The sequence below is a fragment of the Hylobates moloch genome, unplaced genomic scaffold (assembly GCF_009828535.3).
Source record: "Hylobates moloch isolate HMO894 unplaced genomic scaffold, HMol_V3 SCAFFOLD_17, whole genome shotgun sequence".
In the NCBI taxonomy this organism is placed as follows: Eukaryota; Metazoa; Chordata; class Mammalia; order Primates; family Hylobatidae; genus Hylobates; species Hylobates moloch.
Window position 1 is genome coordinate 37486641 of NW_026652292.1, and position 27442 is coordinate 37514082.

The window sequence follows — 27442 nt, forward strand, 5'->3', positions numbered from 1 at the left end:
TTTTTTAGTAAGGCATACAAGCCCTGTTTTATATGGACCAAACCTACCTTCTCAGCTTTATTTCACAAATTGATGCTCAAGCTAAATAGAAATACTCATTTATTCATTTACACATTCATTCTTTTCCTCTCTATGCCTCTGTTTCCTCATCTGTAAAATGGGGGTAATAATTGTACCAGTCTCATGGAGTTGTTGTGAGAATTAGAAGTTAACACACACAAAACACTTAGGACAGTGCCTGGAGCATAGCAAGAGTTCAATAAATGTTAATTACCCATTCATTTATTCTTGCAAGCATTCTTGTGTTCAATGAACACATCTATTAAACATTTATAATATGCTAAACATGGTACGAAGTATTGAGGATATAAAGACCATGTTACTGTCCTGACTTTGCATACTGTGGAGGAAATAGAAAGTAAACATAATACAGTGTGATGAATGCTGTGATGTTGTGAATGCAGGTTGCAGTGAGTACGTCTAGGAGGGCACCTAACCTTAATTATGAACAACAATAGAGATGGTAATCAGGTAAGATTTCTTGGACTATCTGCTAAAAATTACAATTTCAAGATTTTGTTACTTCAAAATAGCTATTACATCTTTAGCATATTAAACACTTAAGCAATGCAGAAAAACACAATAATTATTCCCCTTGTTGTTTAGTCTTAGTTTTATACAGTAAATGAATCCAGTTCTCGTTGCTTCATCTTTGCTCACTGTTTCTTTACTCCTGGGCTCTATATTTATCTGTTGGATTAATGTTTTAATATTATTTTTTATGTGTTTTTATATTTTCTTTATCTCTATTATTTCCCTCATAATTGAAGCTGAATCATGGGCTTTCTATATATACAGCCTCAGGCTGGAGAGAGTCAAGAGAGAAAAAGAGTGAAATTTTGTCTTTCGAGATCTCAAGTATACTTTTATAAATCTAGCAAAAATCATAGATTTGAAGGCTACTGTTTTTAATGTCAAGGGCCCGGCTCTTGAGAGAGAAAAAGAATTCTTGAGTTCTTAATGCTTGAACTAAAATATCAAGAGCCAAACATTTTAGGATTCAGAATCACAGAATTTACAACATCAACCACAGAATGATAAAAAATGTATACAATAGCCATTTTCCTTCTCAAAAGTAGAAAAGATTTTGAGCAGCTGGGAGAATGGGGGAATATTGGACATGTGGTAACTAAAATATAGACTTGATGGATTCCTTAGTGCAGGCCTAAGACTTTGGGGAAAATCTTGGAAATAATAGTTTGACAAGTAGAAGTTTGATAGAAGCTCGTAAGAGGCTCTTCAATAAGTTAATGGAAAATGTGTATTATGAAAAAAACAATGCATGGCTTTCAAATTTTTTTGCGCAAAAATAAACTCATGCTAACTTATCATAACATAGCTGAATAGGATCAAGTTTGAGGCACAAAGAGGGATAAGACATCAGTTTGAAAAGAGTCCCTATCAGAGCAACTTGAAATTTGCTAAAATAGAAGTAAGACCAAACATCAAATTTATGGTAAAGCTTGGGTGGAAGAATGGTGAAATCACTGATGCCTTAGGAAAAGTTTATGGGGACAATACTTCAAGGCAATAATCAGTTTACAGATTCATAACTCATTGTAGGAAGGGAAGAAATAATGTTGAAGAGAAAACTCCTAGCAGTAGACCATCTACATGAATTTGTGAGGAAAAAATTTACCTTATTCCTGCCCTAATTGAAGAGGACTGATGATTAAGAGTGGGAACAAGAGCCAACACTGTAGAAATCTTAATTAGTTCAGTTTACACAATCATAACTGAAAAATTAAAGATGAGCAAACTTTCCACTCAATAGCTGCCAAAACTATTGTCTCCAGATCAGCTGCAGACAAGAGCAGAGCTTTCAATAAAAATTTTAAACATGTAGGATCAGATCCTCAAGCACTTTTAAAAAAGAAATGTACACAGGAGATGAAAAATGGATTTACTAGTATGGTCCTGAAGACAAAGCACAATCAAAGTAATGGCTACCAAGAGGTGGAAGTGGGCCAGCCAAAGCAAAAATGACCTAGTCAAGAGCAAAGGTCATGGAAATGGTTTTGTGGGATGCTCAAGGCATTTTGCTTGTTGATTTTCTGGAGGGTCAAAGAATAATAACATCTTCTTATGAGAGTGAGTATTTTGAGACAGCCAAACTTTTAGCAGAAAAGTGCCCAGGAAAGCTTTACCAGAGGCACCTTCTCTACTGTGACGATGCTCCTACTCATTCCTCTAATCAAACAAGGGCAATTTTTTAGATGAGAAATTATTAGATATTCACCTTACAGTCTTTCTTTGACTCCGACTTCTTTTTGTTTTCTAATCTTAAAAATATCTTTAAAGGGCACCCTTTTTTTCAGTTATTAATGTGAAGAAGATTGCATTGACACAGTTAAATTCCTAGGACCCTCAGTTCCTTACAGATGGACTAAATGGCTGGCATCATCACTAACAAATGTGTCTTGAACTTGATGAAACTTATGTTGATAAATAAAGTTTGTATTTTCTATTTTTATCTTTTACTTCCAGTTCCCTGTGAACTTTTTGAAGTCCTCTCATGTACATTTAATCTTCTCAAGTAGTAGGATGGGAATGGCAAGCCTTGTAGAGAATCTTTTGTATCCAACATGGCACCCAAGCAAGTAGTTCCTTAGTAGTCTCAAGGCCCTCACATTTCACCGTGATGTAGAGAAAACAGGCGGGGGTTCTCTAAAGCCTGAAGAAGGTGAGGAAGTCTTGAGAAAGGGTGGTAGACAAAAAATGGCCTGGCCTTTTTGTGAGGAAGATTCAAAGGATACGGGTCTAGTAACCAAAAGCCAAGGCAGGACCATCAACATTGGCAATAGGTGCCAGTGCATAATTGTGAGAACCAGAGGAGGCAAATGACCTATCAGATGAGGCTAGCCAAGGCAAAGAGAAACATGCTAACAAAGGTCTCATTCTCCCTGTGACTCTAGGATACTATCGGACCACCCTTCCCCAACACATATGCATATGCGTATGCATGTGCATGCGTACACACACACGTACCCCCCCACACACACAGGCACACACATACACGTGCTCTTAAATTATCCCTCACAAGCAGCAAAGGAGAAAGCTGAGGGAATCCTGAGTTTGACTGAAAATTGAAAGCTGAAACCCAGACGGCTGGGTTACATTACACTGGCAATTTTATACTTTTTACCACTTAGAAGAAATAGGAATTTGAGAGTATATTAGTTCATTCTTTCATTGCAATAAAGAACTACCTGAGACTGGGTAATTTATAAAGAAAAGAGGTTTAATTGGGTCACCATTCCACAGGCTGTACAGGAAGCTTGGCAGGGGAGGCCTCAGGAAACTTGCAATCATGGCAGAAGGGGAAGAGGAAGGAGTCACGTCCTGCATGACTGGAGTAGTAGGAGGAGGGCGAAGGGGAAAGTGCTGCATACTTTTAAACAACCAGATCTCATAAGAACTCACTATCAAGAGAATAGCAGGGAGGAAGTCTGTCCCAATGATCCAGTCACCTCCCACCAGACCCCTCCTCCAACATTGGGGATTACAATTCGAAATGAGATACGGGAGGGGATACAAATCCAAACCACATCAGAAAGCTATGTTAAGTTCCATTAAAATATCTTAGCTTTGAACATCTGAATTATTCCAACTGGTTTTTTATTCATCTCTTTGTTGCATGGATTTTATAGTTGAGTAGTTTTTTCCCAGTAGTACTTAATAATGTATTTCTAGAATTTGTCTTGAAGTTGCATATTTGAACAATATTTCCAATGTATATAATCAAGAAAAAATTCTTCCTTTATTTCAGAGACATATTCTTATATAGCAATTTTTTAAAATACAGTTTTTCTATTTCATTTACTGGGATCTCTTTTTCACGGATACTAATTTTCACATATTAAATTACATTTGTCATTCCATTTCCATCAAATTTTCTTTAATATCTAAATGTTTTTCCGTGTTGCGATTACTTGATATCTTTCTTGTATGTGATTAATTTTATTAATTTTATTTTTAAAGAATTATATTTTGTCCTTGCATTGTATAATTTATTTATAATTATAATGACTATGTTTCTCAATGTTTGTTTTTGTATCTTAGCTTTGAAATCTGTTTTAATTAATTCTTGTATTTAATCTGTCTATCTCTGAGTTCTTGATTTATTGAACTCATATTCTTATTAAATTATTCTACTACGTGATAAACTGATATAGAATCTGTATTTATATTTTGGTTAATATTACCAGATTATTTGCTTTGCATGCTATATGCCTTTGTGCCCTCTTTTTCTTCTTTGCTATAAGGAATGTGCAGTTGTCAAGCCAGTTCTTCTCATTTTGCTTATGCATAACAGTCATGTGTATGTAGACCATCTACCTGTTCTGATACTATATTTAAAATTATCTATTTATTATTATAGTAAATATTATATTTTATTTGTTTCTCGTCTGTCCTCTCCATGAGAAGGTAAGCTTCAAATTTGGGAATGTCTGTGATTCTGCTTCCCTTTATTCTAAGTAGTCAAGCAAAATAAGGAAACAGAATTTTACAGAGAGGAAGGAGTTATTTATAATGGCAAGGCATAGGAGAGAGCATGACTTGTTTAGGAGGCTGCATAAAGTTTAGCTGTGCAGAGAAGGACAGGAACTTATGCTTAAGGCCATATGAAACCTGACATGTTCCAAGTATGAAGGTTTCATGAATAAGATTTTCCGTAGAGAAAATTCCTCTCATTAAAACTTGTAGAGTAGACTGGAATAAAACAGACTACAAGCAGGAAGACCACTTAGGGGGCTTTTGAGATAATCCAGGTTGGAAATACTGAATGGAGGTTTTGCCTTCCATGGAAGGTTTTATATCCATGGAAATAAAAAGAGGAAGACAACTTGCAGAGACATTCAGGAGGTAGAATGAATTGTGCATGGTTACTTATTAGATATAGAAAGAGGGTAGAATCCAAGACAACAGCCAGGTTTCTCGCTTGGCTGACTTAGTTGATGGTGATGCCATCATGAAGCCTGGGACTGCTGAAGGAGAGGAAAGGTGAAAGGAGCCAACCACTGCTGGTCACTCTGCAAGGCTCCTTATAAACATCATGTCACTTAGTCTTCACAACAGTCCTATTAGGCTATAAAGTAAAGGCTATGCTATTAGATATGAGTGAGAACCAACAGCAGCAGGGAGAGAATACCTGAAGCATTGCTGCCTAGAGACTTTCTGGTAGAGATGTTTAGTGGACAGTAGGTGTCTGGAGTTCAGAAGGGATGTCTGGGTTGGGGACTGGGAGAGAAGAGTGAAAGCCTATTGGGATTGGGGATTGGGATAGAAGAGTGAAAGCAGTGGCTAAAATTGGGAAGGAGTAAGATCATTCTGCAAAACATAACTTGTATCTTCTTTTTTCAGTATTCTTTTGCCTAGATTTTCTTTCTCACTCTTTCCATTTGCCAAAGTCTTCAGCCATTTTTAATGCATGGCCCCAAAATAATTCTTTTCACAAAATCTGATGTATTTCAATCCCAGGATTTTCTTCTGCCCATAGTCCTTTACAGCCTTTTAGAAACTATACCTCTCTTACACCCTTGTCAGTCTGTATTTTTAATAGATGTTGATATGTTTCTTTACTTTGTAAGGTCCTGGTTCACAGCCGTATGCACTTCACAATGCCTAATATTGAGTTCTGTCCATGAGCAAAATCAATAAATTATTCATTAAACAACCTAAGTATGAGATAAAGAAAACCTTAACAATTTCCTTTTTAGGTAATTCTAACGGTATTTTATTCGTATCCCCTCTTCCAACACACAGGGTTCCGAGGCAGAGAAATGAAATAAATGAAAAGCTAAAAATAGCACAGTCACATCCAATATGGTCTGTAAATGACAGCCAGGCTCAGGGCACACCGGATAAGCTGCTAAGAGAGAGTACTGTTACCTTCATGTTTCTCTGACAGCTTGTTGGTGGTGCACCTATGTTCCACTTTTGTTTTCTTACCAAATAAAACACGTTTCTTTGTTTCAATCCGGACACAGTGTTTGGATTCTTCCTCGGTTAAACCTAGGAGATGAAGTGCAAACAAAAACCACTGAGAATGCACCATTGACAATTCAAAGAGGAACATGATGCTCTGGTCACTTTGGATCTACAGATACTTTATATTAGCCCCTCTCTTCCCCAATCCCCATAAACTTAAGTGACAGCTCAAGTTAGCTTTACCTATAGCTTTACCAATCCTGCATGGGCCCAGAGATGGTCCTGAAAAGAAGAGTCCCGTGAGTGCCCATCATCTCCCCTTTCAACATTGACCCTTAGAAGCACATGTGAGCCATTGTGGCCCTTCCCATGGGGATGGTGATGTCCTGTCCCTGTTGCCTGCCACTTGTTGCCACTCAACACAATGGAGCTCTAAGCTTTCCGTTTCTATTGGCCACTGCACTGTGTAGCCCTGCAAATCAAAAGATTATGACATGCTCTGATCTGTTCTCTACTCTAAGACCTACTTTCTGGGCCACTGCTGATTCTGTGAGACCTGAGTCCACTTCAACTGCTTCCCTGTTTGTCACCTAAAATGCAAATCTTCTTGGCCATGCTTCTTCCCTGAACACTCATTCTCATACCTCTCTGGGCTTCTTCTCCTTAACTCACCTGCTCACTCAGCCCCTACCTTCAAATCCTTTTTATTGTAGTCTCAGAAATTCTGACTTCCTGACCTATGAATTATTTTCAAACTCCTCCTTGGCTATTCTATCTCTCCATGTTAATTCAAGCCTGCACTTGATACTGTTTCCACTGTCATCTCCAGCAGAAGTTCAAAAGGCAATATTCTCACCCCATTCATGTATGGGAATTGGGAATGATATATTTCTAGTTTCTCACTGCTGCTTTCATTGGATGACTCCCCATGGTCTTATAACCTGTGAAAACCTTGATTCTCTGAGGCTCAGCCATCCGGTTTTAATACCTTTAGTCCTCATTATTCTCCTTTATCAAACTCTCTAGCATGATTTGTTGAAGATTTGGGCATCTGAACCACTCCCACCACAGTCCTGTGATCATTCTCAATGGCCTCAGAATCTGTGTGTTAGTGGAAGAGTGCTGAGTTAGTACTATCTGGGGTAATTGAGGGAAATCAACATTTTCTTTTTCTTAACAGCTTCCCAAGGCACCTGACTCACTGCTGGAAACATTAAAACTAAAATCCAGGTCTTTTGATGTTTAGTTAAAATTTGCCTTGCAGAATACGAGCACATGAGAAGTAGAGCTGTTAATATAAGCTCTTAAGCACCTAAAAGCAAAGTAGGTTATCAAATATTAGTATTTGGAATTGCAGGTCATAATAGGCAGGGATGGGTGTTTTTAGAGCTTGAGGTTCTGATTAAGTGTGATATTGAAATGGAAATCTGAAGGCATAGATTGCTGAGAAATAGGCTGGGTAGATGTGAACTGGGCCTGTCTACCTCATTTTTTGTGACAGTTTTGAAGAGATGCATTGTTATTTGGGAGTAAAAAATTCTTGGTTTGAAGCCCTCATGTTTAGTTTGCATATTCAACCCTCACAAAAAGATGGTTGTTTCAGTCTAGTTGAACAAATATAATTCATTTTTCTTCTAGTAGGATTGTTTTTATAAGTGGGTTAGTCAAATATTTAGGCCATACTAGGAAGGTAATGCATTTATAGTGCATGACTCCTTTTCTTAATCATTCTTTAGGTTCTTATTATTTATAAGTAATAATTAAATTGGATGTGTCCAGTTAATTAACTATAACATAATGAATTAACTATAAACTTAATTTCATTTTTGAGGGCTACAGATGAATCTTCAAAGATTTGAATGATGAATATTTTTTATGACATTGGTCATGCAGTGATTAAAATATCTGGACTTTATCAATGAATTTCTGTGCAACCTTTTTCTTCCCTGCAGTATGTCCAGTTTTTTGCTGCTGGACCTCTATCTATATGAACTAACAAGATACTTGATACTGCAGTACCTAGTCTCTTAAACCTGAGTGTTCCTCTGCTTTGGGGCGCAGGAATGAGTATTTCAGTAATGTCTTTAGCTACCCTGATGCGTAAAAGACAAGAGTGTTAGTTGAAAATTTCATATTAGTAAGTAGTGTGGTGAATAATTTTTAACCTCCAATTCAGTGTAGAAGATGACTTCCCAACAAAAGGATTTTAAAATTATCCTCTTGCAAATTATGATATTTTTATTGTTTGATGTTTTCACTGTGTTTATGAAACTCTTTTCACCTTGCATACTGAAGCAATGCCAACTTTTATTCAAGGTTTTAACTTGACTATGGGACATTGAACAATAGAGAAATAAATCAACGCATGCAAATAAAAGGCAATTTAATTTTGTTTTCTTTTTCTTGAGGGAAAGAAAGTACTATGAAATATTCAAGTCATTTTTCAGAAATTAGCAACAGGTGATATAATTCTTATTGAATAAAGCATACAAAAATTAAATCTATACTTTAGTTTCATGTTATGATGAGGTAAAGGGAGACAGAATAGGAGGAGAGAAAAGGGAAGAGGCCAGAATATATATTTATCTAGAGAGTTGGGAAAGCCAGGTAAGCACATGAACTGGAGAATTTCATTTTCTTGAGAAGTCATTTCTGTCTGGGTGTGCTTCATTTTAACCACAATTAAAATTTTACAGATAAATTATTACATATAAACTTATTGAATATAAGAATATCGAATACATCTTACTGAGAGCTTGTTTGGAGGTTCCAGCGGGGGAGTGCAGCTACTCATACACCCTTGACCTAAGACCAGTCCTCCTCTATTGGATGTGGTCATCCTCTTTGACTGAGCATGCAGCTTTGGAGGGACACACATAAAGTGGTGAGGGAGGAAGGGGACACCCACCTAGCCAGCCAGATCAGCCGAATCAACCCTGGCGATCAATGAAGTGACAGATGTCACAGCTAGATCATCCTCACATCCAGAATACATCTTACTGAATATATATACACACATATATATGCATATATAGACACACTGTCAATACATATATACAGTGTATGTGTGTGTATGTAGGTACTGTGTGCGTGCATGTATATATGGATATGCATGGGTATTTATTTCGAATTTCCTATCACATCCCAAACTCCTTTTCCTTCCTTCATTATATGTAACTGTCGGTCTCTACCTCTACAGAGAAAGAGATGGAATGTGAGAAGGTTTCTGTAGGAAAGTATAACTCATCACTCTTCATTTTGGTTATGGGGCTTTAACTCTTTAAAGGATGAATAGTTGATTAAAGATTCACCCAGTTCTTAACTGACCTGATCCCTAAGCATCTAGGGGCTCTGCTCTGAATGCATGAGGATTATACTCATCAAGGGGGAAATTATTGTCTGGGCTATAGCAGAAGTGACCAGAATAATTTCATCTGAGGGTGAGACAAAACCAAGTCAAAGAGCAGAGATTTCCCCTAATTACTTTTGCTCAGCATTAGTGTTGATAGTATTTGCAGTAGCAGAAGACATCAAATTCACATGCAAGAGTTGCTCCAGTGGAAAGGATAACTGCAAGGAAACATAAAGCATGCAGGCAGTGTGGAAAGCCTACAATAACACAAATCTTTTGCATTTAGTTTCAGGTTTCATTGCCAGTAGGTGCTCATCTGGCCGACTCTAGCTTAGTCGCTTGTCAAGTTTCTAACTTTTCTTTCATCATATGTTTCATCTTGGCTTTTAGTTAAAATTATTACAAGAAAAAATTGCTATTTAATTCATTATAAGGTATTGCTTTATGAAATTATATCCTATAAGAATGTTATTCATAAATTATCTTTTAGAATTTAGTGCCAGTACAAACTTTGTTTCCCTTGAGATATTGGCATGCATCTTCCTCTTTGGGTAACCACTACTGTGTAAGCTTATGATGTTCCCAGATGTTAGGAAATTTAGAGACAAATATGATACCTAAAGTCACAGTGGTTAAGCATACTTATTTTTCTTTATTTTTTGGTCTCAGTTTTCTATTTTTGCTTAATTTACTTGAATGTGTATGTTTTTTATCATTCTTCATATCATTTTGGAAATAAAGCAGGATCTAAATAAAGTCAAAGCAGAATAATTAAAATGATAGAGTAAGAGAAAAATGTACCGCATGCTATCATACCAGTTAAAAAGAGTGAAGACTGAAGAAAGTTACCTGAGTTCTTTAGTTCCTCACTGCTAAACTGATAGAGGAGGTCATACATGCCTCCCAGGGAGCCAGAGGTGAAGTAATGAGTCCCAAAGTCATCGAATATTCGGCTGTACAAAGCAGAGTTGTATTCTAGAGGCAAATGGTTAAGTGCTTTCAAAAAGACATCAGAAAGGTGCAGATCTTTAGCTTTCGTTGTGAAGTTTAAGACTTTCATCACTTTATGGATCCTAATAAAACTAGAATCCTAAACGGAAGAAAGAAGTAAAAAGATGATTAAAGATAATGAAAGTTTGAAGTACCAAGCATTTAAATGTCATTGATTTATCATTAGTTTCATTCCCACCATAGTATTACAATAATTCTCCCTCTCTATTGCATGTTCTCACATACGAAATTATAATTTTCATTTTACTTTCCAATACCAATGTCCAATGTGCAAAACAGATAAGATTATCTCAATAATGTAAACTGTGTAATGGGGACACGTATTCTCTAAGAAAGAAGAAATCAGTGATCAAAAAAGTAATCTTTCTCTCCTGATTGCCAATCATGGCTGCATTTCTACTGAGTTTTTATTTAGAATATTTGCTAATGTGAATAATTGAAAAAGAATTGTGTGCATTCTGAACTGGAAGTTATGCAACTGAGATGGAGGTTATGCAAGTGAGATTCAAGTTACAGCTTTGTCATTCTGGAAAAAGCGTTTCTATTCTCTAGACTTCAGTTGTCAAATGGTAAGATGGGGGCTTGCACCTGGTAACACTTCATACCTCCTTTCAACTCCAAAATGCTGATTCTAAATTACTTAGTGGGTGAAATTAAGTAAAATTATTTATATTCTCTCTCCTCTACCCATATGCAGAAATACATGAGATTATTTTGTTTACAAACTTATTTATTCATCATTTCTTTTTGTGTCAGTTTAATTGAGAATTAGCTGGTCGATATTATGCTTAAAATCTCATTTCCTCAGATTATCTTTCTACATAGCCACTGAGGTTTATAAGTGTATTTATGTATATTGTTTTAAAAAATTTTTATATACTTTATCTCATCTCTAAATTTTAACAAATTGTAATAATAGTAACAGAGTAAGGACCATATTTTAGCAAAATAACTGTATTATAACTGTTAATTATTAACCATATTCCTCTTTGCTGTAAGTATGGCACAAGGTGGCTGATGACACAAAAGAAAAAAAATAATCCCAAGGATTGAAAAAGAATCAGCATTAATCTTCCTTCTCTCTTTCCTTTTCCCTGTCCCTCTCTTCCTTCATTCTACCTTCTGGCCTTCTATACATTTATTGCCTACCTATCTGAGATGCTGTAGATACAGAAGTGAAGAAGGTAGACAAAGTTCGTGCCTTTGTGGAACTTCCATTTTAGGAAGTGCTCATTAATTCTATTTTTAAGTTTAATACTTGAATTTTGTCATAGAACCATAGTTTTCAAAAGTTGGAGAGGCTTGTACTTTTAATAAAAAGCACACTCACTCCCTGAGTATCTGAAGTGCCCCTTCTGGAAGGTTCAACATTTCCAGGTTGCTTTAAGTTCTCAGTCATGGAAAATACAAGTTAAACTTTGGTAGCTCAACTTAGCACAATCACCTCCATGGTGTTCTACTTGCTGGTTCATGATACCTGAAACTGGCTATTTTAGATTAAAAAATACATTTCTATAGGTTATTAAACCACATATAATCTATTTCAACAATGTATGAGGTCTTGCTTTATTTAATAATATTGTTGTGGTTTCAGTTTTGTAAAGTATATCAGGAAAGTACTGAACCTGACTGAGTTACCTGGTATTTTGCTTGGAAACAGACTGTTTGTCCAACAAATGTCTAGTTTGATCTGTGATTGACGAAACAACTAAAGCTTTATGCTCTACTGAAAGGCTTGGATTGATTTTCAATTTTGTGGTATCTTGTTTTCTCTACTTGAAGACTAAGAGAGGCTTCAGTAGTATTTTCTTTTTTCTTTTTATTTTTCTTTTTCTTTCTTTCTTTTTTTTTTTGTGAGATGGAGTCTAGCTCTGTCACCCAGGCTTGAGTGCAGTGGTGCCATCTTGGCTCATTGCAACTTTTGCCTCCTGGGTTCAAGCGATTCTCCTGCCTCAGCCTCTCAAGTAGCTGGGATCACAGGCCCCCACCATATCTGGCAAATATTTTTATTTTTAGTAGATATAAGGTTTCATCATGTTGGTCAGGCTGGCCTCAAACTCCTGACCTCAGGTGATCTGCCTACCTCAGTCCCCCAAAGCGCTGGGATTACAGGCATGAGCCACTGCACCCAGCCTCATTTCCTATTTAGACTGAAATTCCTTAATTCTGTTCAGACCTAATCAAAGATGACAGTAATGATGTTGGATTAAACTACATGAGGCTAACAATTTTGTTGTTGTTGTTGTTGCTCTGTCGCCCAGGCTGGAGTAAAGTGGTGCGATCTCAGCTCACTGCAACCTCTGCCTCCCTGGTTCAAGTGATTCTCCTGTGTCAGCCTCCTGAGTAGCTGGGATCACAGGCACACATCGCCACGCCTGGCTAAGTTTTTGTATTTTAGTAGAGATGAAGTTTCACCGTGTTGCCCAGGCTAGTCTTGAACTCCTGAGCTCAGGCAATCTGCCCGCCTTGGCCTCCCAAAGTGCTAGGATTACAGGCATGAGCCACCATCCCCGGTGAGGTTAATAATTTTGTAAATCAAAAATGGTTGAATAACAGTAGTTTAATATGTTCCAACCTGATATTGTGAATAGCTCTAAATTTTTTCACTTTGGGACAGACTATTAGGAGATCAAACAATAGCTGTTTATCTACATATAAGGGTTTTACAAATGTTCTCTAGCATATTTGAAATACATATAAATCACATACGTGAAGCAAGACATAGGACTGTACCTATGTCTCATACAAACATGTCTATCTCCCTTCATCTTTGACTATGTTTATAAGCAGTTATTTCCAATCCTGTATGCTATATTATACTGAGCTAGGGAGCTAAAAATAATAAAGGCCATATTCCCACACCCTATCCCAGGTATTCTGAATCAGTAGATTAAGGAAAGTGCTAGAGATGTGTATTTTTACTTACAAGAAATTCTGATACTATCTTGTCTTGCAAAGATATTTTGTTAAGTTTGGAGGGCACTATAGGACCCACAGCCCATTCTAAACTAAATTTTATATATATATATAAAATATATATGTTATATATAATTTACACATAAAATGAATCTATTTCATTGTCATTTTTACATGTCCATATCACCAGAACTGTATTCTTTCCGTATTTTGCTAAAATTATGAATAAATAAATGAATGAATAAGGAGTCAAATATCTTGAAGTGTTATGCAATGAATAAGAAAAGTAAACAAAAATAAGACAAACTGATTGCAGTTCCCAACTCTAGCATTTATTTACTGTAAGATCACTGGAAGTCACTCAGCTTCTTGGACTTTAGTTAGTGCCTGACTCATGGTAGGTATTTGATAAATGTTTATTGAATTAAAAATGCATATATGAATTTCAATCTATTCATCTGCAAAATGATGTTTAAATATTGACTCTGATAATCTCTTACAATTTTTTTGAGGAGAAATGAAATACTTGGGAAAATTATCCATATGGTGCTTTAGGTCTTAAATTTATGCAAGTGCATAAATGGTTGACTAAATAAAAGTAGAAGAGCAATACGATAAAAGTAGGAGCAACCGTAATATGGTGGCCTCCCGTTGCTGATCTCATTAACTCTGACGTTGGTACCTCTATCTCCTCCCTCTCTAGTTCCATGATTCAGGGCTCATTCTCCTCATTCATCTCTTGGGAAAGAGCACATGCTACTTAGAGTGGTGGTTGTAGTGAGCAATAGACAGTATTTTAAAATATCTTTGTAAATGTCTAAAAATTTCAGACAGAAATCTGTCTTCTAAATCATTTAAGCACTGTGAGACATATCTAAGAGATTTAAAATGAAAATAATGGGAGAAAAAGGAACATATGAAGAATGATTAACAGGGGAAGCTGTAGCTTTGTATATTAAAAGGGTTCTCTAAGTCCCTGGCAAGATTAATAGGAAAAGTCCAATACTTAGACATACCCTAAGTTCCAAGTGCAAAAAAAAATTGTAACTTTTCAAGCAGGGAAAAGAAAATGAAAAAATTTGCTCTGAATGTGATTTTTCTTATACAGCAATGGAAATTAGAAGACAGTTGAATAACATCTACTATCAAGAGAAGAAGATTATGATACAGTCAGGATATTCTTTATATTTATTGCTCAGGGAAAAGGCAGTCAATGTTAGATACAAAAGATTTAGAAAATATACCTTGCATGTGTCCTATATGAGGAAAAAAAAACAAAACAAAAAAGGCAACTGAATGAGAACAGGGATCTCAAGAAAAGGAATATAAGAGGAAAAAATGGAGATAGGTAAATGTGTGTGTGTTTACATAAATGTAGCAAAATACACATTTTGTTATATTTTATATATGTGTTTGTATATGTGTACAAATATATACATCTATACAAATATGTATATAAAATATAACAAAAATATAAAATACAGATTGTCATATTACATGAAAGGCCAAAGTTCTGTTATATGGAGTTTATAAGAAGCACACCTACAACAATATGAAAAACTGAAGATAAAAAACATAACAATAACAGTCAAATGCATGCAAAATGGAACCATTAATATACATAATATTTCTATAACTTTTGAAGTGAGATATAACAAAAAATGGGAAAATTACTTAAATCTGTATTAGAAGTCATACTGGTACAATATCAAAACTCTCCCCTTCTTACTGCATGATTACTGGAATTAGTGTTAATTTTCAAGAAAGAATAAAAGGTTGGAAACCATTTTTGATACCTTTTTGTGAGAGGCTTGAATGGCTTGTTTGAAGGCAGAATTATGGTTGATATTTTCACTTCTCTTTGAGGAATAAAAAATTGGTACACTGAAAGAGCTCCCGCCCTGACTTGAGTATGAATCTTGTTGATTTTCATTGTGTCCAAGAGAAGTTAAATCCTTGTAGAAATCTGTTTTCAAGTCATCTTCTGCAGTTTGTACCTAGAGAAAAGTCCATGTAAAATAAAACATTATTTAGGAAATACTGGAGTGACTTGTGGATATCTAACGAAATGATGATTTATTTATTTATGCACTCAGTCAGTATTTATTGATGACACATTTTGCTAGAGAACAAAGAATAGTGTCATTTCCTGCACTGAGGGGTTAATAGTTTAGTTAGAGAGAGATAATCACCAACACTTAATGAGGTAAGTATTGTGTGACCAGTGGAATCCCACAGGAAATATGACCCTGAGAGGCAATATCAGGAAACCCTCCCTCAAGGAAATGCCACCTAAGCTGAGACTTAACAGGATGATAAACAATGAAGGTTATTTTTAGCATGTCTGTGATTTTGATGCAGTGTGCAGTCTAAGATACTTTTCAGTTCTGACAACTGGGCTTGTTCTTTATAACCAAGTCCCACCTTGTTTTATACTTTTTCAAGAGACGAATCCGACTTCAGGATCAGTTTCTGAGGTTGGGTTCCCATTGCCTGCTACCAAGCCCCCAGTGCTGATCAACTCTTGATTGACCTTTGTGTTAGTCATTACGCTGTTTACAACGACTCTAGTCTCTTTCTGGGCACATAAAAAGCATGCATTTCCCTACTCTCTTTGGCCAATAAAATGTAAATATAAATGGTATCTGTCACTTTAAGAGTTGATGGGCAGTATGTCACTTCCCCCCCGCCTTTTATTTTTTTTTTTGCAATTCATCATCACACCAGTCAGGATGTGTCAAAGCAGAATCCCTTAAGTCCCTTGCTTTCTAAGTGACTATTATCAGTAGAACATACAGTATGAGTGACACTGTTTTAAGACACTGACATCTTAGTATTGATATTGCAGTGTAACCTAGCTTGTCTTGATTAAAATGCTATGTCTGGTGTCTATATTCCATCATCTGTCCTGTAGTTTTTCTAAGGTCTTCTAACTCCCTGCCCAGTTGCCTTCTCTTCCCTTCATGAGCCTCTTTAATCTTTGTGTACCAGCCAGCCCATTATTTCATCTATCTTCATAAGCTACAAAACTACAAAAGAAGGGAAGCGAGATGCCTGCTGAATTTCTCCTCCTCTATTGTTTTCAATAAGGTATAGCTTAGGTTTGCATAGCTGCCTGCTAAAAGCATGCCTAAAGAATGAAGTTATACAGAGATCAGTTAAAAGAAAACCAATAGCTCGTGACCTTGACTCTAGTCATTCTCAAATTTTTGTTTGAAGAAATACCACTATGACCTTCTTCAGCAATATCACTATGACTTCAGCCATATATCACTATGACTTCAACCATACCACTATGGCATAAAGATTAGCTCAGGTAGCTTCATAAGGTTGGACAAGTCTTAGAGCTACATTGATGAGGAAATGAGTTTAATCTGCTGTAAAAGAATTTTCAGGCTGTATTTCCTCATATAACTTGTTATTCTGGCTTGCGTTATTAAGTTTTGTGGGTTATCCCGGTGATCTGTTAGTAAATGTTTAACAACTAGCTCTCTGGGAAGGGGAAGAAAACCCTGATTTACTATAGCATTTTCCTTTTCCATTGTGTATATATTCCTACCGTGGCTGATTTCAAGCTACCTATGTGATGCCCTGAATTCATATTGGGAAGAGATGCACAGTGGCAAATTACAAACTATTTTCATAATACAGATCCAATAGATGTAAATAACCCCAAAAGCATGGATAGTGGTAAAACGCAGCCAAATAATTGAAAAGTCATCAATTTTGAGTAATTATAACCTTTGTTTTTAATGTGTTTACCTGTGAGATAATATATTTGATATTCAATAACGGCTGTGTTTTGACCAACAAATATATGAAAAAATGCTCATCATCAATAATCATCAGAGAAATGCAAATCAAAGCCACAAAGAGATGCCAGCTCACACCAGTCAGGATGACTAGTATTAAAAAGTCAAAAAAACAACAGATGTTGGCAAGGCTGTGGAGAAAAGGAATGCTAATACACTGTTGGTGGGAATGTAAATTAGTTCAGCCACTGTGAAAAGCAGTTTGGATATTTCTCAAAGAACTTAAAACAGAACCACCATTTGACCCAGCAATCTCATTCCTGGGCACATATCCAAAAGAAAACAAATTGTTCTACCAAAAAGACACATGCACTTGCATGTTTATCGCAGTACTATTCACAATAGCAAAGACATAGAATTAACCTAGGTGCCAATCAGCAGTGGATTGGATAAAGATAATGTGGTACATATGTGCCATGGAATACTAGCAGCCATAAAAAAGAATGAAATCATGTCCTTTGCAGCAACATGGATACAGCTGGAGACCATTATCCTAAGCAAATTAACACAGGAACAGAAAAACAAATACTACATGTTTTCCCTTATAAGTGAGAGCTAAACATCGGGTACTCATGGACGTAAAGATGGCAACAACAGACACTGGGGTCTACTAGAGGGGGAAGGGAGGGAGAGGGGCAAGAGTTGAAAAACTGTTGGGTACTCTGCTCAGCACCTGGGTAAAGGGATCATTTGTACCCCCAACCTCAGCATCACAGAATAAAGCCAGGTGACAAACTTGTACATATATTCCCTGAATCTAAAATGAAAGTTGAAAAAGAAAAAAAAAGTCTGTGTTTCACAATTGGATTCCAAAATTCCTGAAAAGTTAACAGTTGACTCTTGTGAACTCAAAGAGCTGGCTCCAGCACATCATTGTCTAACTTCACGGGGGATACATTTTAACTGATAGTTTATGAAGGTGCTCAGACTTTTAACCCACTGCCTGGATTTTTACTGTCTTTCTTGATAAACTACAAATGTCTCATCTAACATAGGCCGCCCCCGACTATAAGAGCCAGAAGCTAGGAGTTCTTATTTTTCTGTGCCATTTATTTGCTGTATAACTCTGAGAAAGTTGTTTAACTTCAATAAGCCTAAATTTTTTTCTTTTCTTTTCTTTTTTTTTTTTTTTTTTGAGAGAGAGTCTCACTCTTTCGCCCAGGCTGGAGTGCAGTGGTGTGATCTCGGCTCACTGCAGCCTCTACCTCCTGGGTTCAAGCAATTCTCATGCCTCAGACTCCTGAGTAGCTGGGACTACAGGTGTGCACCACCACGTCCAGGTAAGTTTTGTATTTTTAGTAGAGACAGGGTTTCATCATGTTGCCGAGCGGTCTTGAACTCCTGACACCCAAGTGATCTGCACCCCCTTGGCCTCCCAAAGTGTTGAGATTACAGATGTGAGCCACCACACCCTACTAAGCCTAAATTTTCTGTTAGTAATGTGGATGTAAACAATTTTCTACCTTTCTGGGGAGGTTGTTACGGGAATCAAGTAAAGCAATATATGAAAGTACTTTGAAGCCTCTAAAGTATCGTATAAGTATGAAGTGTTATCTAAGCCTCAATTTGCTCCAGTCTCATATACTTCCTTTAATTTGTTACTTGTAAAACTACATGAAATAGATGTTTGCTGAAAATATAGGCAATATGCTTTTGTGAAATGACCGTATTTTGAAAGTAAACTTGTGGATTGGTTGTTTTGGAACTGGAAAGCAACTTCCATCAGAACAATATAAATGTTTAGGTTTTAGCTCTGTCTACAAAGCCTGTTCAAATACAATACATCTTAAGAGCAGTATTATCAGTCTTCCCAGAGGTATTCAAATTTGATGGTTAGTTCCCAAAGACATTCCCCAACTGTTAGTATATATTAGATGGTTTTAAATTGAGTGAATCAAATTGGAAAATGCCTATATTTATATGTATATAAAGGTCTTTTTAAAGGAAGGTTTAAATGACTTTTTGCTGAACTCATATTACCCATAAAGTGGTTCTCAGAAATATTTACAACTCTGAAATTCTCTCTAGCTTGTCAAATTTCTATGCATGAACGTCACCATTAAAACCGTGTATTTTCTGTTCTTATCACAATTTAAAAGAAGCAGATTACTCACTTTAGTGCAACGAGTATGGAACACTTATGTGTAAAGCATGGGTTACATTCTGAGAGTAGGTAGTATGCTGCTCATTATAATTTACTAAAAGAAACAAATAAACCAAACCAACTAATAAAATAGGAAGAAAAGTAAGCAGAACTATCTCATTAGACTGACTCATCATGATTTTTCTTATGAGCCTGGCACTTTAAAAAAAAGTCTATATTTCATGGTTATCTAAGAGCACTAACTAGGTTAGGAGAAAATTCTGAAGAAATCAAACTCTTTATCTTTGTGGAGCTATTTTAGAGCTGAATATTCACTGGAGAAAGCATGGACTCGAATCAGGAAAACCTGGCCTTGAATCTTGAATTCACTTCTTGCTAGCTGTTTGACTTCTGGAAAATTAGTTACCTTAGTTTTTTCATCTGTAAATTGATGATAACACTGGCCTCATTGTGTGTGCAGGGATAAAATACAAACACATAACAGGTGATTACAATTGTTCACCACCTTTTCATTCTGTCCCTTCATTCATCACTAATTTTGCATGAGAAATTTAGCTTATAATCACTGACGGTGCTGGAGTTGCCACCATGCTAGGCTGTCATACCTCAAAGCTGACATTTTCCAGATTGGCCGGAACACGGTATGGATTACTTGTCCTACTGCTTTTGACAGTTTCACATATTCCTCCAGTGAAAGAGTTATCAAGGACTTCTCCTCTGGGCTCCCCTGCCAGAAGATGAAACCTAGAAACAAAGTAATTTTCAGGAATTCAATAGATGTAGAGCAATCTTGAAAATTTACCTTAGTTATATGAAAGGAATTCCTCTTCTAAACCTTTTTGACTCAAGACAAATGACTTGAAGGAACCCCACACACCTCCGCTTTTTTTTCCTAGTCCATGGTGAGGCATGCAAAGAAGCTGGAAAGCCCAAACTCAGCTTCTCTGGCTCTATTAGGTTCTCCTATTCCACTTACTTAATTGTTCTTGGCTTTCAACGTACAATAAAATCTGGATTTATAATTTTTTATGACTTACAAAGCCAGTGCAAAGTTTGGAAGCAGATTATGAAATAAGTTATTATATAATAAATGCTATTCCAGGTCCACTTCTTTCTGAGTGGAATTCTAATAGCTCATAATAAAATAGTAACAGCAATATTTTAATGCAATTGTAATAATATTAAAGTTTTACTAATAACTGACTATAATATTTAAAATATGTTTTATTTAACAAATGCTTATATACTACTTACTATAAGCCAAACAATAGTAAGTGATTTACAAATATTAACTTGGTTAAGTGCTTTACTAATAGTAACTTATATTTATTATAACCATATGATGTAGATATAATTATTATACCTGTTTTACAAATGAGGACATTGAGGCACATCGAGATAAATTAGCTTAGCATAAATCAAGTATTTAAGAGGTTATTTTGTTATAGATAAAAAAACTTCTCCAAGATGCTAATACTTTTCCAAATTCTAAGAGATATTGATATGTATTCTGTGAAAAAAGTGTTTTCTTTTTGTCAAACAGTTTGGTAATGCTGTATTACATAGATTATAAAAATTGTTTTCTACAGGTCATGTCACAGCCTTAAAAATATAAATTGTCAGTCTCCAAATACATTTGACCAAATAACCTTGTCTTTCATAGAACATGTAGTGTAGTTCTACAGAATATCACTGGAAAATTCCATGTAGCAGAAGGAATAGCACCAATACCCTTCCCTTCTCATGACCCTTCAGTACACCCATCCCTTCTGATAGTTGTGGGGGCTCAAGGGAGCTCTAAACATCCTCAAGAATGTCATCGACCACTTACATGTCTGTTTCCCTTGTACTTCTATGGCATTAACTCACAAGACAAAATGTACCTGAAAGGCACCACCTTTACCAGAGCTGAAATATTAAGTTTTGTAACTATCACACAGATCTGAAAAAAAGATAAATAGACTCATTCATTTGTGGGGGAATCAAGAAGCAGTTCACTATGCGAGGCTTTTGCGATCTACTAGACATTTGGATTTAAAGTAGAAAATTCGATCAATTACTCAGGCACTTCTAACCGATGGACACAATATTTTTCTATCAAAGAGGAGCAAGGGTAGTTTGAAAGTTGTAAAGTGATGTTAGAATACTGAAAAGAAAGTAAGGCTAACATAAATACTTGTCAATTCTCTACCAATAAAATTGTGTTCATGTAAAAGTACACACACACACACACACACACACACACACACAGCTTTTAAGTTTCTGAAATGGTTTCTTCACTTGAAAATGGAGCTAATTGCTTTTTTATAGTGGTTGTAGAAATTAATAGTGATTAGCACAGGCCTGGCCTGCCCTATGAGAGGAAGCAATACATACTAACTCTTCCATTTTTTCCACCAGGGAAAGTATATTTTAATTTTATTAAAAGATTGCATACTAAGTTCAAAAGTAATTGCTTGCAGAAACAAAATCAACAAACAAAAATCAAATGTATTTCCATACAAATAGCAATGAACAATCCAAAAATAAAGTTAAAGAAACAATTCCATTTACAATAGCCTCTCAAAGAATAAAATCCTCAGGTATTCATTTAACAAAAGAAGTCTAAGACTCATATACTGAAAAGTATAAACAATGTTGAAAGATATTAAGTGAAATCTCAATGAATAGAAAGATATTCCATATTAATGGATTGGCAGAATTTGTGTTGTTAAGATAGCAGTACTTCCCAAATTGATCTATAGATTCAAGACTATCATTATCAAAATCTCAGCTGTGTTTTTTTGGTAAAAATTCACAAGCCAATTCTAAAATTCAAAAGACCCAGAACGGCCAAGACAATCTTGAGAAAGAAGGACAAAGTTCAAGGAATTACCTTCCTGATACACAATTTACTTCAAAATTAGGGTAATCAAGACAGTGTAGTAGTAGTGGCATGAGGATAGACAGACATATAGACCAATGGAACAGAAATGCATCTAGAAAGAAACCCGTACATCTATCGTCAATTGATTTTCAACAAGGGTGCCAAGACAGTTCAATGGGGGAAAATAGTCCTAAATGAATGGTGCTGTAACGACCTAATAGTTATACTGCAAATGAATGAAATTGGGCCCCTTTCTCACATAATGCAAAAAAATTAATAAAAATAGATAATAGAACCCAAATTTAAGAGCTAAAACTATAGAACTTTTAGAAGACAATATAGGACTAAATATTTGTGAACTCTGGTAAGGCAAAGCCTTCTTAGATATGACATTAAAAACACATTCAACAAAAGAAGGAATAAATATATTGAACTCCACCAGAATTAAAAACTTTAGTGCTTTAAAGGACACCAACAAAAAAGTGAAAATACAACTCATATAATGGGAGAAAATATTTCGAAATCACATATCTAATGAGGAACTTACACCCAGAATATACAAGAAATGCTTGGAACTAAATAAAAAAACCAAATTACTCAATTAAACAATGAGCAAATAATTTGAGTATCTAAATATATATTTCTTTGAAAAAATATGAAAATGACTAATAAGCATGTGAAAAAATGCTCAATGTTATTACTCATTAGGAAATACAAATCAAACCTGCAATGAGATACCAGTTCATAGCCATTAGAATAGCTTTAACCAAAAGATGAACAGAAACAGTTTTGACGAAGGTGTGGAGAAGTTGATTTTCAATCATATGTAACTGGGGGAAATGAAAAATGGTGCAGCTGTTTTGGAAAATAGTTGGGAGTTCTTCAAAAATTAAACATATATTTACCATAAGACCCTGCAATTCCATTCCTAAGTATATATGAAAGAGAATTGAAAATATGTATCAATGCAAAAACTTGTACATGAATGTTCATAGCAGCGTTACTCATACTGGTCAAAGTAGGAACAAACCAAATGTTCATTAGCTGATGAATGAATCAACTCAATGTGATAGAATGATACAATGGGTTATTATTCTCTCATACAATGGAATGAAGTATTAACATATGCTTTATATGGGTGATTTTTAAAATTATTTTTTTAAAAATTGTCACATAATTGTACATATTTATGGGGTACATAGTGATGTTTAGATATATACAATGTATAGTAATAAAATCAGGGTAATTAGCATATTCATCACCTCAAACATGTTGGGAACGTTCAAAATTCTCTCTTCTTCGTATTTGAAAATATGTACCAAATTATTGTTAATTATAGTGACCCGCAATGCTATAGAACACTAGAACTTATTCCTCTTATCTAGCTGTAATTTTGTAACCTTTAACCAATCTCTTCCTATCCTCCCCTTTCCCTACTCTTTCCAGTCTCTTGTAACCCTTATTCTACTCTACTTGTATGAGATTAACTTTTTAAGCTTCTGCATGTGAGTGAGAACATGTAGTATTTATGTTTTTGTTTCTGGCTTATTTCACTTAATATCCTCCAGGCTCATCCATGTTTCTCCAGTGACAAGGTTTCATTCTATTTTATGGCTGAATAGTATTCCATTTTGTACGTGTACCATATTTTCTTTATCCATTCATCTGTTGATGGACACTTAGACTGATTCCATATCTTGGTTATTGTGAACAGTGCTGCAAATAAACATGGGGGTGCAGATATCTGTTCAGTATACCGATTTCTTTTGCTTTGGATGTATGCTCAGTGGTGGGATTGCTGGATCATATGGCAGTGCTGTTTGTAGTTTTTTGAGGAATTTCCATACTGGTCTCCATAAGAGCTATATTAGTTTACATTCTCACCAACAGTGTAGGAGCTTCCTTTTCTCCATATCCTTTCCAGCATTTGTTATTTTTTTTGTCTTTTTGATAGTAGTCATTTCAACTGTGGTGAGATGATACCTCAGTGTAGTTTGATTTTTTATTTTCCCGATGAATAGTGATGTCGAACATTTTAAAATATATTTGTTGGACTCCTTTTGGTAAATGTCTTATTAAGTTCACTGGTGAGCTTAATCCGTTAAATTGGATTATTTATTTATTTTTGCTGTTGAGTTGAGTTCCTTATATATCCTGGATATTAACTCCTTGTCAGATGAATAGTTGGCAAACACTTTTTTCCACTCTGTATGCTGTCTTTTCACTCTGTTACTGTTTTCTCTACTGTACAAAAAAGCTTTTTAGTTTGATATAATCCCACTTGTCTATTTTTGCTTTTGTTGCTTCTGCTTTTGAGGTCTTTTTCATAAAATGTTTTCTCACATCAACGTTCTAAGGGTTTTCCCCTATATTTTTCTCTAATAGTTTAATAGTTCTGGAATTTTACATGTAAGTCTTTAAGCTATTTGGAGTTGATTTTTGTATATCATGAGTGGTGGGGGTCCAGTCTCATTCTTCTGCATATGGATATCCAGTTTTTCCAGCACCATTAATTAAAGAGACTCTTGTTTCCCCAGTGCATGATCTTGGCACCTTTGTCAAAAATCAGTTGGTTGTAAATACATAGTTTTGTTTCTGGGTTCTGTATTCGGTTCCATTGGTCTATGTGTCTGTTTTTATGCCAATAGTGTGCTGCTTGGGTTACCATAGCTTTGTAACATGTAACACATGTAACATGTATATTTTGAAATGTAGTAGTGTGATGCCTTTGGCTTTTTTTTTTTTTTTTTTTTTTTTGCAGAGTCTCAGTGTATTGCCCAGGCTGGAGTGCAGTGGCACTATCTCTGCTCACTGCAACCTCCACCTCCTGGGTTCAAGTGATTCTCTTGCCTCAGCCTCCCAAGTAGCTGGGACTACAGGTGCCCACCACCACGACTGGCTAACTTTTGTATTTTTAGTAGAGATAGGGTTTCACTATGTTGGCCAGACTGGTCTTGAATTCCTGAACTCGTGATCCACCTGCCTTGGCCTCCCAAAGTGCTGGCACAGGCATGAGCCAGCACTCCCGGCCTGTTCTTTTTGCTCAAGATTGCTTTGGCTATTAAGGTTTTTTTGTGGTTCCATATGAATTTTAGAACTTTGTTTCTATTTCTGTAAAGTATGCTATTGGTGTTTTAACAGGGATTACCTTGAATTTGTAGATTGCTTTGGGCAGTTGAGTCACTTTAACAACAGTAATATTCCAATTCGTAAAAACAGGATGCCTTCCCATTTCTTTTGTGTCCTCTTCAAGTTCTTTCGTCAGTGTTTTATAGTTTTCCTTGCAGAGATCTTTCATCTCCTTGGTTAAATTTATTCCTAGGCATTTTTTTGTAGCTCTTATAGATGGCTCTCTTGACTTCTTTTCCCTCTAGCTCGTGATAATATATAGAAATGCTAGAGATTTCTGTATATTGATTTTGTATCCTGCAACTTCACTGAATTCATTTATCATTTCTAGGGCCTTTTTTTTTTTTTGGTGGAGTCTTTAGGGTTCGCTCTGTGAAAGATAATGTCATCTACAAACAGTGACAATTTGACTTACTCCTTTCCAGTTTGGATCCATTTATTTCTTTTCCTTGCCTAATTGCTCCAGCCAGGACTTACAGTACTATGCTGAATAACAGTGGTAAGAGCAGGTATCCTTGTCTCATTCCAGTCCTTGGAGGAAAGTTTTCAACTTTTCTCTATCCTGTATGATGCTAGCTGTCGGTTTGCCATATATGGCCTTTTCTGTGTTAAGTTTCTTCTGTTTCTAATTTTTGAGAGTTTTTATCATGAAAGGGTGTTGAATTTTATCAAATACTTTTTCCACAACTATTGAGGTGATCATATGTTTTGTTCTCTCTGTTGATGTGATGACATTATTGATTTGCATATTTTGAACCATCCTTGCATCTTTGGATTAAATACTACTTAATTATAGTAGATATCTGGGATGTACTGTGGGGTTCTGTTTGCTAGTATTTTGCTGAGGATTTTTGCATCAGGGATATTGATCTGTAGTAGATTTGTTGTTGTTGTTGTTTCATCTTTATCTGGTTTTGGTATCAGGGTTATACTAGTCTTGTAGAATGAGTTTGGAAAAGTTTCCTTTCGATTTTTTGGGATAGCTTGATAATAATTGGTATTAGTTCTTACAAAGTTTGGTAGAATTCAGCAGTGAAGCCATCCGGTCCTGGGCTTTTCTTTGTTGGGAGACTTTTTTTTATTGATTTAATCTCATTACTCACGATTGGTCTGTTTTCTATTTCTTCTTGATTCAATCTTGGTAAGTTTTTTTTGTATCCAGGAATTTATCCATTTCTTTTAGATTTTCAAGTTTGTTGGCATATTGCTGTTTATAATGGTCTTTAATGATCCTTTGTATTTCTGTAGTACCAATTGTGAGTATTGGGATGAATCTTAGAAACATTATGCTAAGTGCAAAAAGGCAGACACAGGCTGCATGTTGTAGAATTTCATTTTTATGAAATGTCTAGAATACACAAATTTACATGAACAGAAAGTGAATTAATGGTTTCCTAGGGTTAGGAGTCAGGTAGAAGGGGGAAAGAAATGAAACTTGATATCTAATATGTACAAAGGTTTTATTTTGGGTGTGTTGAAAACATTCTAAACTTATATCATGGTGGTGGTTATATAAGTCTGTGAATATGCTAAAGACGATTCAATTAGACACTTTCAATGGGTGAATTGTATGGCATGCAAATTACATCTCAATAAGGCTGTTTTTTAAAATGAGTGAATTCTGTGGGTTGTCTAAGATGCATATTATATTCAAATAGCTGAAAGCATAAAAGTGAGGACTAAAAAACTATTGACCTTATACTGCTTTACACTATGTACTTACGTTTGTCACAAGCAAAAAAGGGCTTGAGAAAAGTGGCTCTCAGGTCACGAGGAATCTATGAAGGTGACAGCTATTTGTGGAGAACCTGAAGATAGGATTTTATGGAGGTATTTCCAGCAGACCATGCCTGAGAAGTCTTTTAGGAGCTAAGCCAGCTATGAAGAAATTTTCAGTCCTATTCTTTCCTTCCTCCTCTCAGATGTTGATATTGACTTAAAATAATTTAGTGTTTCACATACAGCATTGTTTCTAAAGTGCTTTGATCTAATGTGTCGTACTTTGTAACTTTTTGAATATAACTAGAAATATATAAATAAAAAATATATATTTGTGTGTATGCATGAATTTTCACATATATATGTGTGTGATCCCTACTCACAGATCTCACTATTTTGCCACATAGATGAATGTGTCCTTTCAACTGTGTGTGTATAGATAAGCCTGAGTAAAAACAAATAGCATGCTATTGTTGCCTGATTCTTGCTTCATATTTAGGACCTAGTGGCAATGTAGAAATTTTTATATCTCTTGTTAAAAT

The 27442-nt window shown here is 35.6% G+C and overlaps 1 protein-coding gene across 1 annotated transcript in view; it reads right to left on the reverse strand.

Annotated features, from left to right (window-relative positions):
- Positions 1–27442, reverse strand: part of C6 (complement C6) — a 118311-nt gene that overhangs the window by 27905 nt on the left and 62964 nt on the right. Inside the window, exons 6-9 of the mRNA XM_032135299.2 lie at positions 19792–19930; positions 15067–15267; positions 10193–10433; positions 5953–6075 (exon numbers count right to left, since the gene is read on the reverse strand). Of these exons, the coding sequence (XP_031991190.1) occupies positions 5953–6075; positions 10193–10433; positions 15067–15267; positions 19792–19930 (704 nt within the window). The remainder of the gene's footprint in view (positions 1–5952; positions 6076–10192; positions 10434–15066; positions 15268–19791; positions 19931–27442) is intronic.